The sequence below is a fragment of the Stenella coeruleoalba genome (assembly GCF_951394435.1).
Source record: "Stenella coeruleoalba genome assembly, chromosome: 13".
NCBI classification, from domain to species: domain Eukaryota; kingdom Metazoa; phylum Chordata; class Mammalia; order Artiodactyla; family Delphinidae; genus Stenella; species Stenella coeruleoalba.
Genome location: NC_137159.1, coordinates 67,324,996 through 67,342,669, shown reverse-complemented (window position 1 = coordinate 67,342,669; position 17,674 = coordinate 67,324,996). Strand labels below are relative to the sequence as shown.

The 17,674-nt window shown below is 42.8% G+C and overlaps 1 protein-coding gene across 1 annotated transcript in view; it reads right to left on the bottom strand.

Annotated features, from left to right (window-relative positions):
* The window catches only part of ALK (ALK receptor tyrosine kinase), a gene marked incomplete at its 5' end in the record, with an annotated part of 722,056 nt that overhangs the window by 85,744 nt on the left and 618,638 nt on the right, over positions 1-17,674 (bottom strand). Inside the window, one exon of the mRNA XM_079941115.1 lies at positions 13,842-14,011. Within this exon, the coding sequence (XP_079797241.1) occupies positions 13,842-14,011 (170 nt within the window). The remainder of the gene's footprint in view (positions 1-13,841; positions 14,012-17,674) is intronic.

The window sequence follows — 17,674 nt, the reverse complement described above, 5'->3', positions numbered from 1 at the left end:
CCAGCATAAGAAGAGAGCTGAAGAAGGAAGGGCAGGGACCTCCTGGGAGCATCATCTGACTTGCCAGGTCACACAGGGAGACAGTAGCAGAGGGAAGATGGGAACCCGGGCCTCTTGCTTTCCCAGCCACTTTTTTTTGCCATCCCTTGCAGAACCATCCAAACTCTTTTAATCTCGCTTAGCCTCTTATGTCCTCCATACTACTGGTGAAGTACAGTCAGCCCCTCAGAGCCAGAAAGCGCCTATACCCACTCATCTCAGAAAGACTGGGACACCTGCTCCACCTTTCTCAGGACACACAGACATTTCCAACACTAGCCTCATCCTCTACCCACTGCTGCTGAGCTAGCCTGTGGCTTGGAGGGCTCAGATGGTGCCAGAGATGGCGGCCCTCCCCATGGAGAGGAGATCCAGGGAAAGGGTGGTTGCTGGTTCCCTTCTCCCTGACACAAATATCTTTATGAGGGTGAAGTAGCAGCCTTCTCTGCGTGGTGGAAGCAGAGTCTCAAAAGGTAAAGTGAGGTGAAGAATGGGCTGTATACTTGGTGGGACCCTGGGCAAGTCACTGAAACTTGTCAGGTGCACCTATGGTTTTTTAAAATCTATGTAATATGAGTACTTTCATATTGGAAGCCCTTCTTCAGTATGGGAGATTCTAGTTTGTTGTTCCTGTTTTATATTATTTTTAGAAATCTGTACTTCCTCGGGCAGTATTATAAGTTACATATCTCCTCCTCTGCCTTCAAGCAAAGATTATTTGAGCACCTTCTATGAGTCAGGTACTGTGTCTGTAGCTGGGAGTATAGAGATGTATAAGACATGGAACTGGACCTTGAGGAATACAGACAGACTTGTAATTCATATTATTCTCTGACCATGAGATTTGTCAAGTCCCTATTGGTTCTGCCCCCATAGAGCTACAGTCTACACAACTTGAGAAAACATTGAATCTGGGCAGTGAGAGAAGTCAAGGAAGACTGAAGAACTGAATGCCTAGAAAAGAATGGTAGTGCTGTGGACGGGAGAATCACTCAGGAGTGAGGTGTGGGGCTGGGAGCCAGGTTGAAGGTGTGGGTGGGAGGTCAATCAGGCGGCTGGAAATCCAGCTGCTTTGCTTCAAATAGCAACAGCCCTGGTATCTCCTCAATTCCAAACCTTGTGCCTGGGAAGAGAAGGGGCTGAGAACACAGGGCTACATTTTCAGAGGCACTAAGAGTTAAGAAAAATGTATGCCTTTTTCTTGTAAACTGAGCTGTGGATATGACCAATAAAATCTCGAGCAGATCTGAACATCCTGTTATTCTAAAGGGCTTCATTTATTGCTGTTTTGAGCAACTACTTCTTAAACCAGCCTCACAGGCCGGATCTGTCTCACTGTTTTGCACTCTTGATTGTGGAAATGTAGCAATCAAAAGCAACAACTTGTTCCAAACATCACAGTAAATCAGTGTTAGAAATAGGATTTAAAGCTCAGAGCTGCTAATCTACTCCTTGCTCCAATGATCTGGGATGTTTTCTGAGAAAGAAACAAGGCCAGATCCTTCCAGAGTTATGAATGTTTGATTTGTATATGTCAATGCCTGGTTGCACACTGCATTGCTAAGACCCCAGCCACTCTCTCCCTCTTCTCGGAGGCCTGACCCAAGCCTGTCCCAGGCTGATGGTGCCATTTGGTAGGCAGTGCCTCCCGCAGCTCCTCTTCTCCCTTTCTGAGCTCCACTCTGAGGCTCAGATAATGTTTGGTCCCTCACAAGAGCCTCCAACAGTCTTCAATCTCAGTTTCCCATCCTCCATCGCGTCGCTTTGCTCATGGCTCTCTATTCCCCACAGCCCAGAGTCCAAGATACTTGACCTAATATCCACAGCCACCCTCTCCAAGGAGACGGCTCAGGATTCTCTGACACAGCCTACTTGGCTATTCTTGAACGCACATAAAACATCCCTGTCTCGGGGCTTCCCTGGTGGCGCAGTGGTTGAGAGTCCGCCTGCCGATGCAGGGGACGCGGGTTCGTGCCCCGGTCCGGGAAGATCCCACATGCCGCGGAGCGGCTGGGCCCGTGAGCCATGGCCGCTGAGCCTGCGCATCCGGAGCCTGTGCTCCGCGACGGGAGAGGCCACAGCAGTGAGAGGCCCGTGTACCGCAAAAAACAAACAAACAAAACAAAACAAAAAAACCCCATTCCTGTCTCGAAGCCTCTGCTTATCCTGATGGTGTTCTCTGGAAGGAAGAGTGGAGAATCTCCCTGGGCTTGTGATGCTGCCCCGCTGGAGGTGTGAGAGAAGGAAGGCAGGCAGGGTGGGGCTGGGTCGGGGGAGGTCTCTAGCAGGAGCTGGTGGTGGGGAATTAAGACAATGGATCTCAGGGGGTGGATGAAGCAAAGGAAACTAACTCAAAATGAGTAAGAGGTGTGGCCTAAAAAAATCCCCAAACCAAAATATTTTGTTAATTGTAATGGCTACTATATACCAAGTTTTCAACTATATGCCAAGCACTGTGCTTTCATTTCTTCACACATGTACATAGGAAGCGGACTAGCCTCAGGAGCAAGAGAAAATTATTTCACCTCTTTAGACCTCAGTTTCCTCTTATACAAAAGGGATTAATTATAGTATCTACCCCCAAGGGACTGTTTTAAGGATGAAATGAGATAATGTATTTTAAGTACTTGTTATAGTGACTGCCATGCAGTGAGGACTCAACAAATGCTAGCTCTAATCATCATCATTTATAACTTCCATGGCTCTATGAGGAAGCTGTGATTCAACTCACAAAAATAGGAATCAAACACAACTCTTTCAGGGGCGTAACTAGACCTGCAAACTAACGTTCATTAGAAATCTCTGGATCTCCACTTTGGATTTTCACTCACTGAGTAGAGTACTTCTCTACTCAGGTAAGAATAAGTAATGAAAATGTCCCTCTAATGCCCTTCTCAACACAGAAGATGCTACACAAAGAGAAAGTATTGCGTATATAAAACAGGGATTCTGTGAATGAGAAACAAGAATGGACTAGGAGAAAAATCTTGACTCTGAGGAGTTTTTGGTCTAAGTACATGAAGCCATAACTCTCAGTCTAATTAATCCCATTTGAAAGATGCCTTTGTGAAACACACCACTTGTCATTAGGACCAAGGATGCAAAGGGAACAGAAATCTAAATGTCTCCAGAGGGAACATTTTCTTCTTGTTAAACTGTGTGGCTAAAAGCCTCTACAGTGATAGTCCTGGGGAATAGAGCCTACATACGTGTGATAAGTTATGTACGTTCTATTTGGCGGTACGATTGCAGTGATTTGTAGGGCATGGCTTGATTCACGGTGTTTCCAAATCCATCTCGTAATGAGTTGAACTTAGCATCTGCTTCTGCACTGTAAGCATGTCAAAGCTTAGGATGGTGTGGGAGGATTGTGCTTAATTTATTAGGATATATAATTATAAAGAGGAAAACTAGGGTATGTCCCTGCAAGAGACTGACAATTAGAATAAAGGGAGAGAACTTGCGTTTCTTCCATTTTGAGAAAAGGTAGAATTAATTCCAACAGAAGGAGTGGCAGTTGAATGGCGGGGGGAGGGGGGAAGCTGATGAAGTGGGGAGAGAATGGAGAAAACCAGTTATACGAGGGAGATATAAAGTAATGAGATAACTTCTAAGTACACATCAAGACAGTATTTGAATTGGTGCTGTCCTTCAAAATTACCTTGAGAGACCACAATCCTCCAGCCTGTGGAACAAAAACCACATTCACAGAAAGGTAGACAACATGAAAAGGCAGTGGGCTATGTACGAGATGAAGGAACAAGATAAAACCCCAGAAAAACAACTAACTGAAGTGGAGATAGGCAACCTTCCAGAAAAAGAATTCAGAATGATAGTGAAGATGATCCAGGACCTCAGAAAAAGAATGGAGGCAAAGATTGAGAAGATGCAAGAAATGTTTAACACAGACCTAGAAGAATTAAAGAACAAACAAACAGAGATGAACAATACAATAACTGAAATGAAAACTACACTAGAAGGAATCAGTAGCAGAATAACTGAGGCAGAAGAACGGATAAGTGACCTGGAAGACAGAGTGGTGGAATTCACTGCTGCAGAACAGAATAAAGAAAAAAGAGTGAAAAGAAATGAAGACAGCCTAAGAGACCTCTGGGACAACATTAAACGCAACAACATTCGTATTATAGGGGTCCCAAAAGGAGAAGAGAGAGAAAGGACCTGAGAAAATATTTGAAGAGATTATAGTCGAAAACTTCCCTAACATGGGATAGGAAATAGTCACCTAAGTCCAGGAAGCACAGAGAGTCCCATACAGGATAAATCCAAGGAGAAAAACACAGAGACACATAGTAATCAAATTGGCAAAAATTAAAGGCAAAGAAAAATTATTGAAAGCAGCAAGGGAAAAATGACAAATAACATACAAGGAAACTCCCAAAAGGTTAACAGAGCTGATTTCTCAGTAGAAACTCTACAAGCCAGAAGGGCGTGGCATGATATACTTAAAGTGATGAAAGGGAAGAACCTACAACCAAGATTACTCTACCCAGCAAGGATCTCATTCACATTCGATGGAGAAATCAAATGCTTTACAGACAAGCAAAAGCCAAGAGAATTCAGCACCACAAAACCAGCTCTACAACAAATGCTAAAAGAACTTTTCAAAGTGGGAAACACAAGAGAAGAAAAAGACCTACAAAAACAAACCCAGGGCTTCCCTGGTGGTGCAGTGGTTGAGAGTCCGCCTGCTGATGCAGGGGACACAGGTTCGTGCCCCGTCTGGGAAGATCCCACATGCCGCGGAGTGGCTGGGCCCATGAGCCATGCCACTGAGCCTGCGCATCCGGAGCCTGTGCTCCGCAATGGAAGAGGCTGCGACAGTGAGAGGCCTGCATACCGCAAAAACAAAACAAAGCAAAACAAAATCCCAAAACAATTAAGAAAATGGTAATAGGAACATACATATCGATAATTACCTAAAACGCGAATGGATTAAATGCTCCAACCAAAAGACACAGGCTCACTGAATGGATACAAAAACAAGACCCATATATATGCTGTCTACAAGAGACCCACTTCAGACCTAGGGACACATACAGACTGAAAGTGAGGGGATGGAAAAAGATATTCCATGCAAGTGGAAATCAAAAGAAAGCTGGAGTAGCAATACTCATAGCAGATAAAATAGACTTTAAAATAAAGAATATTACAAGAAATAAGGAAGGACACTACATAATGATCAAGGGATCAATCCAAGAAGAAGATATAACAAATATAAATACATATGCACCCAACGTAGGAGCACCCCAATACATAAGGCAACTGCTAACAGCTATAAAAGAGGAAATTGACAGTAACACAATAATAGTAGGGGACTTTAACACCTCACTTAACACCAATGGACAGATCATCCAAACAGAAAATTAATAAGGAAACACAAGCTTTAAATGACACAATAGACCAGATAGATTTAATTGATATTTATAGAACATTCCATCCAAAAACAGCAGATTACACTTTCTTCTCAAGTGCGCACAGAACATTCTCCAGGATAGATCCCATCTTGGGTCACAAAACAAGCCTCAGTAAATTTAAGAAAACTGAAATCATATCAAGCATCTTTTCTGACCACAATGCTATAAGATTAGAAATCAATTACAGGGAAAAAAATGTAAAAAACACAAACACATGGAGGCTAAACAATATGTTACTAAATAACCAAGAGATCACTGAAGAAATCAAAGAGGAAATCAAAACATACCTAGAGACAAATGACAATGAAAACATGACAATGCAAAATCTATGGGATGCAGGAAAAGCAGTTCTAAGAGGGAAGTTTATAGCTATAGAAGCCTACCTTAAGAAACAAGAAAAATCTGAAATAAAGAATCTAACCTTACACCTAAAGGAACTAGAGAAAAAAGAACAAAGAAAACCCAAAGTTAGCAGAAGGAAAGAAATCATAAAGATCAGAGCAGAAATAAATGAAATAGAAACAAAGAAAACTATAGCAAAGATCAATAAAACTAAAACTGGTTCTTTGAGAAGATAAACAAAATTGATAAACCATTAGTCAGACTCATCCAAAAAAGAGAGAGGACTCAAGTCAATAAAATTAGAAATGAAAACGAAGTTACAACAGACACCAACAGAAATACAAAGCATCCTAAGAGACTACTACAAGCAACTCTATGCCAATAAAATGGACAACCTGGAAGAAATGGGCAAATTCTTAGAAAGGTATAACCTTCCAAGACTGAACCAGGAAGAAATAGAAAATATGAACAGACCAATCACAAGGAATGAAATTGAAACTGTGATTAAAAATATTCCAACAAACAAAAGTCCAGGACCAGATGACTTCACAGGTGAACTCTATCAAACGTTTAGAGAAGAGCTAACACCCATCCTTCTGAAACGCTTCCAAAAAATTTCAGAGGAAGGAACACTCCCAAACTCATTCTATGAGGCCACCATCGCCCTGATACCAAAGCCAGACAAAGATACTACAAAAAAAGAAAATTACGGACCAATATCACTAATGAATATAGATGCAAGAATCCTCAACAAAACACTAGCAAACAGAATCCAACAACATATTAAAAGGATCATACACCATGATCAAGTGGGATTTATCCCAGGGATGCAAGGATTCTTCAATGTACGCAAATCAATCAATGTGATACACCATATTAACAAATCGATGAATAAAAACCATATGATCATCTCAATAGATGCAGAAAAAGTTTTTGACAGAATCCAACATCCATTTATGATAAAAAACTTTCCAGAAAGTGGGCATAGAGGGACTCTACCTCAACATAATAAAGGCCATATATGACAAACCCACAGCAAACATCATTCTCAATGGTGAAAAACTGAAACCATTTCCACCAAGATCAGGAACAAGACAAGGATGTCCACTCTCACCACTTTTATTCAACACAGTTTTGGAAGTCCTAGCCACAGCAATCAGAGAAGAAAAAGACATAAAAGGAATACAATTTGGAAAAGAAGAAGTAAAACTGTCACTGTTTGCAGATGACATGATATTATACATAGAGAATCCTAAAGATGCCCCCAGAAAACTACTAGAGCTAATCACTGAATTTGGAAAGTTGCAGGATAAAAAATTAATGCACAGAAATCTCTTGCATGCCTATATACTAATGATGAAAAATCTGAAAGAGAAATTAAGGAAACACTCCCATTTATCGTTGCAACAAAAAGAATAAAATATCTAGGAATAAACCTACCTAGGGAGACAAAAGACCTGTATGCAGAAAACTATAGGACACTGATGAAAGAAATTAAAGATGATACCAACGGATGAAGAGATATACCATGTTCTTGGATTGGAAGAATCAGTATTGTGAAAATGACTATACTATCCAAAGCAATCTACAGATTCAATGCAATCCCTATCAAATTACCAATGGCATTTTTTACAGAACTAGAACAAAAAATCTTAAAATTTGTATGGAGACACAAAAGACCCCGAATAGCCAAAGCAGTCTTGAGGGAAAAAAACAGAGCTGGAGGAATCAGTCTCCCTGACTTCAGACTATACTACAAAGCTACAGTCATCAAGACAACACGATACTGGCACAAAAACAGAAATATAGATCAATGGAACAAGATAGAAAGTCCAGGGATAAACCCATGCACCTATGGTCAACTAGGCTATGGCAAAGGAGGCAAGGATATACAATGGAGAAAAGACAGTCTCTTCAATAAGTCGTGCTGGACAGCTACATGTAAAAGAATGAAATTAGAACACTCCCTAACACCATACACAAAAATAAACTCGAAATGGATTAGAGACCTAAATGTAAGATGGGACACTATAAAACTCTTAGAGGAAAACGTAGGAAGAAAACTCTTTGACATAAATCACTGCAAGATCTTTTTTGATCCACCTCCTAGAGTAATGGAAATAAAAACAAAAATAAACAAATGGGACCTAATGTTGCACAGCAAAGGAAACCATAAACAAGATGAAAAGACAACCCTCAGATTGGGAGAAAATATTTGCAAACGAATCAACGGACAAAGGCTTAATCTCCAAAATATATAAACAGCTCATGCAGCTCAATATTAAAAAAACAAACAACCCAATCCAAAAATGGGCAGAAGACCTAAATAGACATTTCTCCAAAGAAGACATACAGATGGCCAAGAAGCACATGAAAAGCTGCTCACCATCACTAATTATTAGGGAAATGCAAATCAAAACTACAGTGAGGTATCACCTCACACCAGTTAGAATGGGCATCATCAGAAAATCTACAAACAACAAACGCTGGAGAGGGTGTGGAGAAAAGGGAACCCTCTTGCACTGTTGGTGGGAATGTAAATTGATACAGCTACTATGGAGAACAGTATGGAGGTTCCTTAAAAAACTAAAAATAGAACTACCATACAGCCCAGCAATCCCACTAGTGGGCATATACCAAGAGAGAACCATAATTCAGAAAGACACATGCAGGGCTTCCCTGGTGGCGCAGTGGTTGAGAGTCCGCCTGCCGATGCAGGGAACACGGGTTTGTGCCCCGGTCCGGGAAGATCCCACATGCCGCGGAGCGCCTGGGCCCATGAGCCATGGCCGCTGAGCCTGCATGTCCGGAGCCTGTGCTCAGCAATGGGAGAGGCCACAACAGTGAGAGGCCCGCGTACCACAAAAAAAAAAAAAAAAAAAAAAAGACACATGCACCCCAATGTTCATTGCAGCACTATTTACGATAGCCAAGTCATGGAAGCAACCTAAATGCCCATTGACAGACGCCTGGATAAAGAAGATGTGGCACATATATACAATGGAATATTACTCAGCCATACAAGGAACGAAATTAGGTCATTTGTAGAGACGTGGATGGATCTAGAGACTGTCATACAGAGTGAAGTAAGTCAGAAAGAGAAAAACAAATATCGTATATTAACACATATATGTGGAACCTAGAAAAATGGTACAGATGAACCGGTTTCCAGGGCAGAAATAGAGACACAGATGTAGAGAACAAACATATGGACACCAAGGGGGGAAAGCAGCGGGGGGTGGGGGGGGTGGGATGAATTGGGAGATTGGGATTGACATGTACACACTGATGTGTATAAAATGGATGAGTACTAAGAACCTGCTGTATAAAAAAGTAAATAAAATTAAATTAAAAAAAAAAGAAAGGTTAAAAAAATAGAAAAAAAATTACCTTGAGAGCACATGTCTCTACTCCAGGGGCACTGCCACTGCTCAAAGCATCTTGGGCACGGCTTTTGGAGCTTTTTCTTGCCACTATTTATAGTAGGTTGTGAAGTTCCTATCACTTCATGATGAAGACAGACTATGGCATTGTTTCTATCACTTTGCCGGTTTGTAAGCGGACAGAAGAAATATCCTTCCATGGATCAATGCCTCCCTGTCAGCGGCCCGTATACACCTATGGCACATTCTCTGAGTCTTGACAGAAGGACTACTGTGAGGTGGGAGCAATCTGAATACAGCTCTTTACTCTCAAGTGCCCAGTTCTGGGTCTCCCTACTCACAAGGACCAGGGCACACAATTAAGATCAAAGTCTTTCTTACAAAGTGATTGTGGCAGGACAGTGCCCAGAGACAAAGAGAGTGCAGGTACCAGGCAAGTGTCTAAAGAGAACTCCCTGTCACAAGAGTAACAAATGCTGTTTGGGTTCATCTGATGGGACACAGGTATTGTTCTGATATACAGAACACTGTACAGTAGTATTTCTTAAACTGTGATTCTATCTGTTTTGTTAGACGTAGTTTGAAGAGAGGAAGAATATTAGATGGATTCCAGTAAGTGAAATTCTCAGTTAATTCAGCTGGAATTTGAAAATACATGCAATTTCCCTCAATACTTTATTGTGTCAACATGCATTTATTGGGCATATGTGTTAGGTATGGTACTACACAATCAGGAAACCGCAATATAAGAGAGGCCTGATTCCTGCCTTGTTGGCGTGTATATTTAGATAATAAAAAACAGACAGCAAAGAGTGATAAGTCATTATAAGGGTGTTTCAAGGGTCATGAGACTGTATTGTATGTATACTATACAGTCTAGGGGTCTGGGGACGCTTCTTTAAAAAGTTAAGGAAGGGTAGTAATCAGGGAGATGGAAGGTAGAATAACAGTGCGTGTGGAGAGAATGGCAGGTGCAAAAGCCTGGAAGTAAGAACTTATCATGATGCAACTGAGTTGAAAGAAGTTTAGTGAGGTTACCAGGTAGAGTAATAGAAGAGTGTATAAAAAGGGGCTGGTGAGGTTATGGTTGGATAGAGCACATGTGGGCCTAAATGAAGGTCTCTTTAAAGGAAATTGAAAGGCACTCTAAAAACCACAGAAGCCATGGAAGGATGTAAAAAATGAGAAATAATTAGATTTATATTTCAGAAAGTTTATTCCAGCTTCCTTGTGTAGACTGGATTGGGTGGGGATAAAAAATGGAGGCAAGGAGACAAGACAGGAGGGCACTGCCATATCTAGGTGGAGGCTAGTTTCATGTAATGTCTGGGGGCTCTGACGAGTTTCTAGAGCCTGGGAGCTCTTTAGGGCTAATCCATAAGCCCTAATAAAGTTGCTTTTAAAACTTTGTAATGTCTGGAGGTTGGGGAACCTGGGAGCAGAGGTGATTTGGGACAACATAGGGAATGAAGTCCTTGCCCTCTCAAGGTCCATGGCTGGAGAGCTGTCCAAGAGGCAGGTGCTGAATAGCTGAAGCCAGGACCTGCCTAATGACACTTCATGGCATGTGGGCAGATGGTAAGGTGCCAATGTCTATCTCAGGGTCGGGAGGAAGGGAGTTGGTCTTTGCCTTTTATCCATTTTCTTTGTCTCTTTCCCTTATTTATTTTCTTCCTCTACCTTCTCCATCCTCCCATTTTCATTTTCTGGCAATCTGGGCAGCTATAGCTCACTCTCCCTGAAAGTAAGAGGGAGTATGTGCTTCCCCTTTATAAGAAGTCTACAGAGCACTGACGACCACAAATTCACATGAACACGTACCCCCATCTGAGGGTTGCATGACTGGTTATTATTGCTAAACTGTCCATCTTAGCCTTTTCTGAGGCATTAGATGGGGAGATATTATTATTATTATTATTATATCATAGTTATTGTTAGTAGTTACTACTGACTAAGCATTTACTGTGAGCCAGGCAGTTCACCAAGCACTTTACTTCTCCAAGCCTAAGAGATAGACTTTATTATCTTTGTTTAATAGAATATGGCTTGGGACTTCCCTGGTGGTGCAGTGGTTAAGAATCTGCCTGCTGATGCAGGGGACATGGGTTCAATCCCTGGTCCTGGAAGATCCCACAAGCCACGGAGCAACTAAGCCCGTGAGCCACAACTACTGAGCCTGCATGCCACAACTACTGAAGCCCGCACATCTAGAGCCTGTGCTCCGCAACAACAGAAGCCACTGCAATAAGCCCCTGCACCGCAAAGAAGACCCAATGCAGCCAAAAATAAATAAATAAAATAAATACATTTAAAAAATAATAGCATATGACTTGACTTGGAAGATCAGCGGTTGTGATTTGTACCACGTATTCAATAAATTATCTGAGGCCACAAAACTAAGGGATGATGATGCAGGGTGTGGGAAATAAACTTCACTGACATGTACTACACATAGATGCTTTTGACAGTTACTTTAGTTAGTTTTGTAATAATCCTGTAAAATTGTACTGATGTTATACTCATTTTGCAGATGTAGGTGCCAAGGCCCAGAGAGGTTCAGTAATTGGCCGAGGTCACACTAGTTAGTGGCTGAGCCAGTGTTTAAACTTGGGACTCTCTGACTCTAAAGCCTGTGCTCTGTCATCCACAGGTCTGCTTCGGTTTTATGGGGCAGTCACATCTACAGCCTAGCTGGATTTCAGCGAGTGAAAGCTGCTCTGCCTCATTCTCTTCCAGTTCCATTTGCCTCTGGGTCTTGATGCCTCCTATACCATCTCTAGTTCCAGGGAGTGGGGAGGGCAGCATCCCACATCAGAGCATGTCAGTGGTGGGCAGGCGCCCGGTGAATGGGGCCACTTGTGTAATTGCACATTTATTAGGTCACGAGGCATCATTCAACCAAGCTGGCCTTTGTCTGAATCCCCACAGGACGGTTTGGTCTCAATATCAGTATTGGAAATGTCAGTCTGGTAAACAGCCTTTAACAGGAAGGAGGGAGGCTAAGAACAAAGTCTCCTTCAAACAAAACTCTAGCCGACGGGAGTGAACAGAGTCAACATCTTACTTGCCTTAAATCCCCTGGAGTGGCTATGAAAGAGAGAGGACTTGCTGGATCGAGGAGAAAAAAACCTTTTGATTCATCTGAATTAATTTAGCATTTCCCAGGAGGGAGGACTCTGGCATTACCCACCTGTTCCCCATGCCCTGCACACGAGCCCCTGCAATCCCGAAGGACAAAAGACTAGTCTATGGTGAGGGCGCCCACACTGCCCCTTCCTCCGTTTTAATTAAATCCATTTGTCCTGGGGGCAGCAGTGAGCCCTGGGATGTCCAAGTGCTTTGATCTTTAACCCACACACGTCTGAAGGAGCGGGAAGCTGCTGCTTAGAGGTTGATGGCAGCTTCGTGTGACAGCACAGCTTGAGTTATGAGCTCTTGGAAATAGCAGACTCTGAAATCTGGGTGAAGAGTTTGGGACCCAGCTATATATTTACAAAGCTGTGTGTCAACGGGCATCACCCTCCACTTTGTCTTAAGCTCTTTGCCCTCATTTTTCGAAGGATCCACTAGAACAGCAATTTGAATGTACTGGGGAGTCAAAAGCAGAGGCTGCCCTGGATCGTAGGCTTTGACATTTAGCCTAGTAAAGATGGCTTAAAGATCCCTTCCAGATCCAGTTTTCTGTCCCATTTATATAAATGAGCCCCTCCCTCCCCGTCACTTTTTGGTCCGGAACAGACCAGCACCGACTGTGAGAGTTCAGTGTGACACAGCGGAGCATCACATTAGCAACTGTGCTGGTCAGGCACTGCTGGCTCCAGGCCGACTGCAGGTGGCAGACTGGTGCCATCCTGGGGAGACAAGTGGCAGCTGAGCAGAGAAGTTACTGCTCCATTTCTGAGCCACGCGGAGTTAATGATCCTCTAGTCCAACCCTCTCAGTTTAAAGATGAGGAAACTGAGGTCCAGAGAAGTTCAAGGTTACAAAGGGCATTAGTCCTAGAATCTAACTAGGAATCGGGGCCTTTGGTAGAAGCACTCCCCTGTTTACTGAAGAATTTCTCATCCACCTGCTTTGGGGACCAGGCTCCACAGAGCACGGACTGGGATTGGCCAGAGCACCAGTCCTCACTCCAATGCCGACTTGCTGTTGCTTCACCTCTTTGGTTCTCAGTGAAGGAGAACCCTGTAAAAGGGCAGGAATGAGGCTCCATAAGGTCTGTCCTACCTATGTCACAGGTTTTCTTATTGTTAATAAGGAATAAATAGAACGTCAGATGGAAAAGTAAGGCAAAATCCATTAATTAAGAGCAAATGCCATATACACATAAAGCCTGATTATTCTTTGGGGGTCATATGAGTTGTTCGGTTCTACTTTTTCCTACAGATACTGGAGGCAGCCAATCAGGCCAGGCCAGAGGCGTGAGAGATACTCATCTCATTAGCATGGAAACCCCTCAGAGAAACTCAGTGCTTCCTGTAAGTCTGCAGGAAGAATGTGTGTGCACATTTGTGTGTGCACGTGTCTGTGCGTATCTGGATGTGTGTCTTGGGTAGAAGGAATAGGGGGAGGGAAGACAAGGGCCCCTCTGCATTTTGGCTGATACAGGAAAAGGGATTGATGGGGCTGGGTAAAGGCCCACCTGTCGGCCACATCAAGGAGAGGCAGCGCCGTCCACTGCCACAGGCTCAAGCCTTCCGTGGTGGCAACATGCCAGATCATTCTGCTTTGTTCCTTCCCGGTTTTGTTCTCCACCAGCACCAAGGAGACATTTCCCTGCAACACTCCACGGATGAGCCAGGACATTCGGAGCTGCAAGGGAGAGAAGAGCCAGAAGGACTAGGTGTTACTTACCTTCCTGGAATTCTCAAGGATTTGGCTGGAGACTCAGCCAGGGTCTTCCCCGTGAGGAGAGCTGGTCACCCACAGCCTGATCTCACTCGCGGTCTCCCGAAGTGGCTTTCACCAAGGTTCAAGGAGGTGAGAGGGGGAAACTGATGGGCAATTTTGGAACTTTGTTCAGGTTGATGTCATCATCTTAAACTTCACAAGATTCTGCCTCTAAGGGTATATCGAGATCAACAGGGTATTAAATGAACTTCCTAAACAGGACCCAAAGATTATTGTCTGTGGCCCCAATTCACTTTGTGACCTTGGGCAAGTGATTTTGTGATTCAATTTCTTTTAGCGATTTAGGAATCATTGATTTTTATTCCTTCCCCAAAGAGTGTAATAATCTTATTTGAATGGTACCATGTCATGTCTTAGCTAACTGGAGACCCTATGACTTGATACCTGTGGTCACTGGTGGGCAAAAGTGAGATAAGAATCTACCTATAAAGATCTTTTAATGTGGTATCTTTCAGAATGAGGGTGCACACTTTGCCTAAGGCAAGATATAATTATATGTTTTCATTGTGTCTTTATTATAGGTTTCTATGGCATTGTACCCTAAGACATGTGAAAGGGAACTGTAACCAATCTATCTCAGAAAGTTTAAGTACAGTCATGCCCAGAGGCAGTATATACTATAAACAAGGTCTCTGCTCTTTGTGTTTAAAATAATAGAGGTTGTACGTTTGATAGACAATCTATAAACAACATTTAAAACTTAGGACAACTACAGCATATCATTGTCCTAAATATTCCTGTTCAGATCCTGTAATAAAAATGGCTATTATAGAAAGGAAGATAAATTATGTCCTATGGCAACCTGGAGTTTTCATCAGCTATGATCCCTCCTTTTCTCTGATTCTCATTGTTTGAAAACATGCCTCTCTGTAAACCACTACTGCTTTTCTCCTAGACTCTAAACTCATGGTTGACTCACAATCTGATCGAAGAGGTTACGTACCATGAGGCACTGAAGCAGAAGACTCCCGGCTCTGTTGCATATCAACCCTTCACTAAGAAGGCCACCCCTGAGCCTGGTAAGCCTGGTCTATATAACCATATAACCTCTTCGCTTATTCCTTTCCCATTTTCCCAAATCCAGTGTAGCAAATACTTGTCTCCACTGCATGTCCCAGGATAATCTCACAAATCTGTTAAATTTTTTCACTGGTCCCACTTGGCTTTCTTGAGCAGTCTGGATGCCATGACTGGAAATTTTAATCCTACTCTTGCTAACTAAACCCTCTCAGCCCTCAGCTCATTATCCTGCAGCGACCAGCTTGGGGCAATGCTTGCTACATGCTTTTTCTCCTTTTGCTCCCTGGCCACAGAATATTGCTGATTTGGACTGTTGAACCTTAATGTCCTGGATGGTTCATGTTCATGGTACTTATTCATCCACTGGTGATTTCCACAGTTGATTTCTTAACACACATAGCACAGTGGGTGTTTCAAACTCTTCCTCAATCACTGATGCTGTCACCTCTTGGTCCCCAATTCCCGATCCATTATTTTGATTCCTACTTTACTGATAAAGATTTACTGTACCAGGTGCAATCTCCTTCAACCTCTTTTTTTCCCCACAGCATAATTATCTATTTACCTACCTTCTCTCTTCCTTCCCTGTCTTATAGGAAGATGTGTCCTTCACTTTCTTCTAACCCCTTCTCTTTCCACCCTGCTACCCTCGTCCTTGCTCTCAATAACAGCTCTTCCTTTCTTCAGTACCTTCAGAGTCTCTCTACTTTCTGGCTCCTCTATTTACAAACAAGATCAGGTTTCACGTATCCTGGAAAAATATTTTTTATTTGATCCTGCTAGCTCCTGTGGCTTGCAACCTATTTCTGTACCTCCATTCAGATGTTAACATTTTGGATAACTGGTACGTAACCACTGCCTTTATTTCCTTGTTGCCCATTCTCTCTTTAAATTCCTTCAATCTGGCTTCTACCCTCATGACTCTAAAGTAACATTCACCACGTCCTCTATAACTTTCTCTTTGTACTCTTTCCATAGCCTCCAAAAGTGCCTCTCCCTATCCATTCTTTCTCCCTTCTAAATTCTTCAGTATATCTCTGTCACATTTTCCTGTTTATCACTGCCATCTGTGACTCTGCAATGGTTTCTCACTCCCTATCAATTAATATCAAGCCATTCACATTCCTCTATAATCTAGACAAATCAACTTTCCAATCATTCAATGGATATCTATCAAGTACTTTTGCTGAGCCACATGTATCCTCCTAGGATGGTCTAAGAGCTCTAGAGTCTGAGAGATCTGGATTCAAAACTTGTTCTTGCCACTTTGGTCAATTTGAAGCTCAGTTCTCTATTCTCTAAGAAGGGAATTGTTTTATCTACCTTACAAGGTTATAGGGCCAATTAGATGAGATAATACATAGTGCCACACAATATTAAAAAGGAATTTTGGCTCAAGCCCTGAGGCAATAGATATTACATTTCAATGGGAAGTCTGACAGCATAGCGAGATACAGGGCTTTCAAGAGACGTGGATGAAAATAGGGTACACACTTCTTAATCCCTCAACCAGACTTTGGATATAAAAAAGTTGGTGGTTGACTCCTAAGAGAGAGTCTTGGGAAGGTGCTTCTGGTGTATCATGAGTTTCACCTCACTTCACCTTCCTGTGAAGAAGGCTCCCTTTTCATCCCAACTCAGGAGAGAGTGGTTTTAGTGCTACCATAACAAGTACTCAATATTTACCCCCTGCAATTTGGGAGCACAGCGGATTAGTGTCAATCTCTCACCTGGAAAATCTAAAGTATGAACAAGAGGGTGGTTAGCTGCTTTGATGGCAGAACAAGGGAGAAGTGACAATTTTGGGTGGCCTGCGCTCCCAGAGTTTGCTGGGGCAAAAAAAATGCATGAGGGCTGCACATAAACTACACTAGAGGGGGCCGTGTACAAAGGAGCCCATGCCAGTCATTTTAGATCTTGCCTGCAAGGGCTGCTTGGAGGGGTAAATAGAACTCAGCAGAAGGAAGCTGCAGATATCCTGAGATGTCCAAAGGCAGAGTAAGCAGTAAGTGACCAACTGGATGGGAGACACATATGCCCTAGTCAAGGCAAAAGATTCCCAGCCATAGTGGAGGGACTGGGGAGAAAGGTAGACCTCCAAACAAACCGCAAAAGTGCCCCCTGTGAGAAATAGTAAGCCTTAAATACCTGTCACATCTGGAGAATACCAACGCAGGTCACTATAACAGTCTGGGCCAAGTAAGAGCTTCCCTATTCTCCTTACCTCTTCTCTTTCCCTGCACTTAAGATCTTGAAGGGTCAGAAGTTAGCAAGAAGAGGAGGAGAGTTGGATGAAGAAGAAAGAGGCCAATGATCACCGTCTTCCAGATTCCAGGCTTTTAATCTGCAACAGGGCCGAGAGTGGTAGGCGGAGGGGAAAGGAAGAAGCCCTGACTTTAAGCAAGACAGAAGTTTTGACGGGATGGGAATTTTGATTTCTCAATACGCATGTGTTTTGGGTTTTGAAGAGACTTTAGGTGTGTATTACCTTAGAGTGACCAGATAAGTCGTGGGAACTGCCAGAGTTTTCACCCAGGAGTCCAC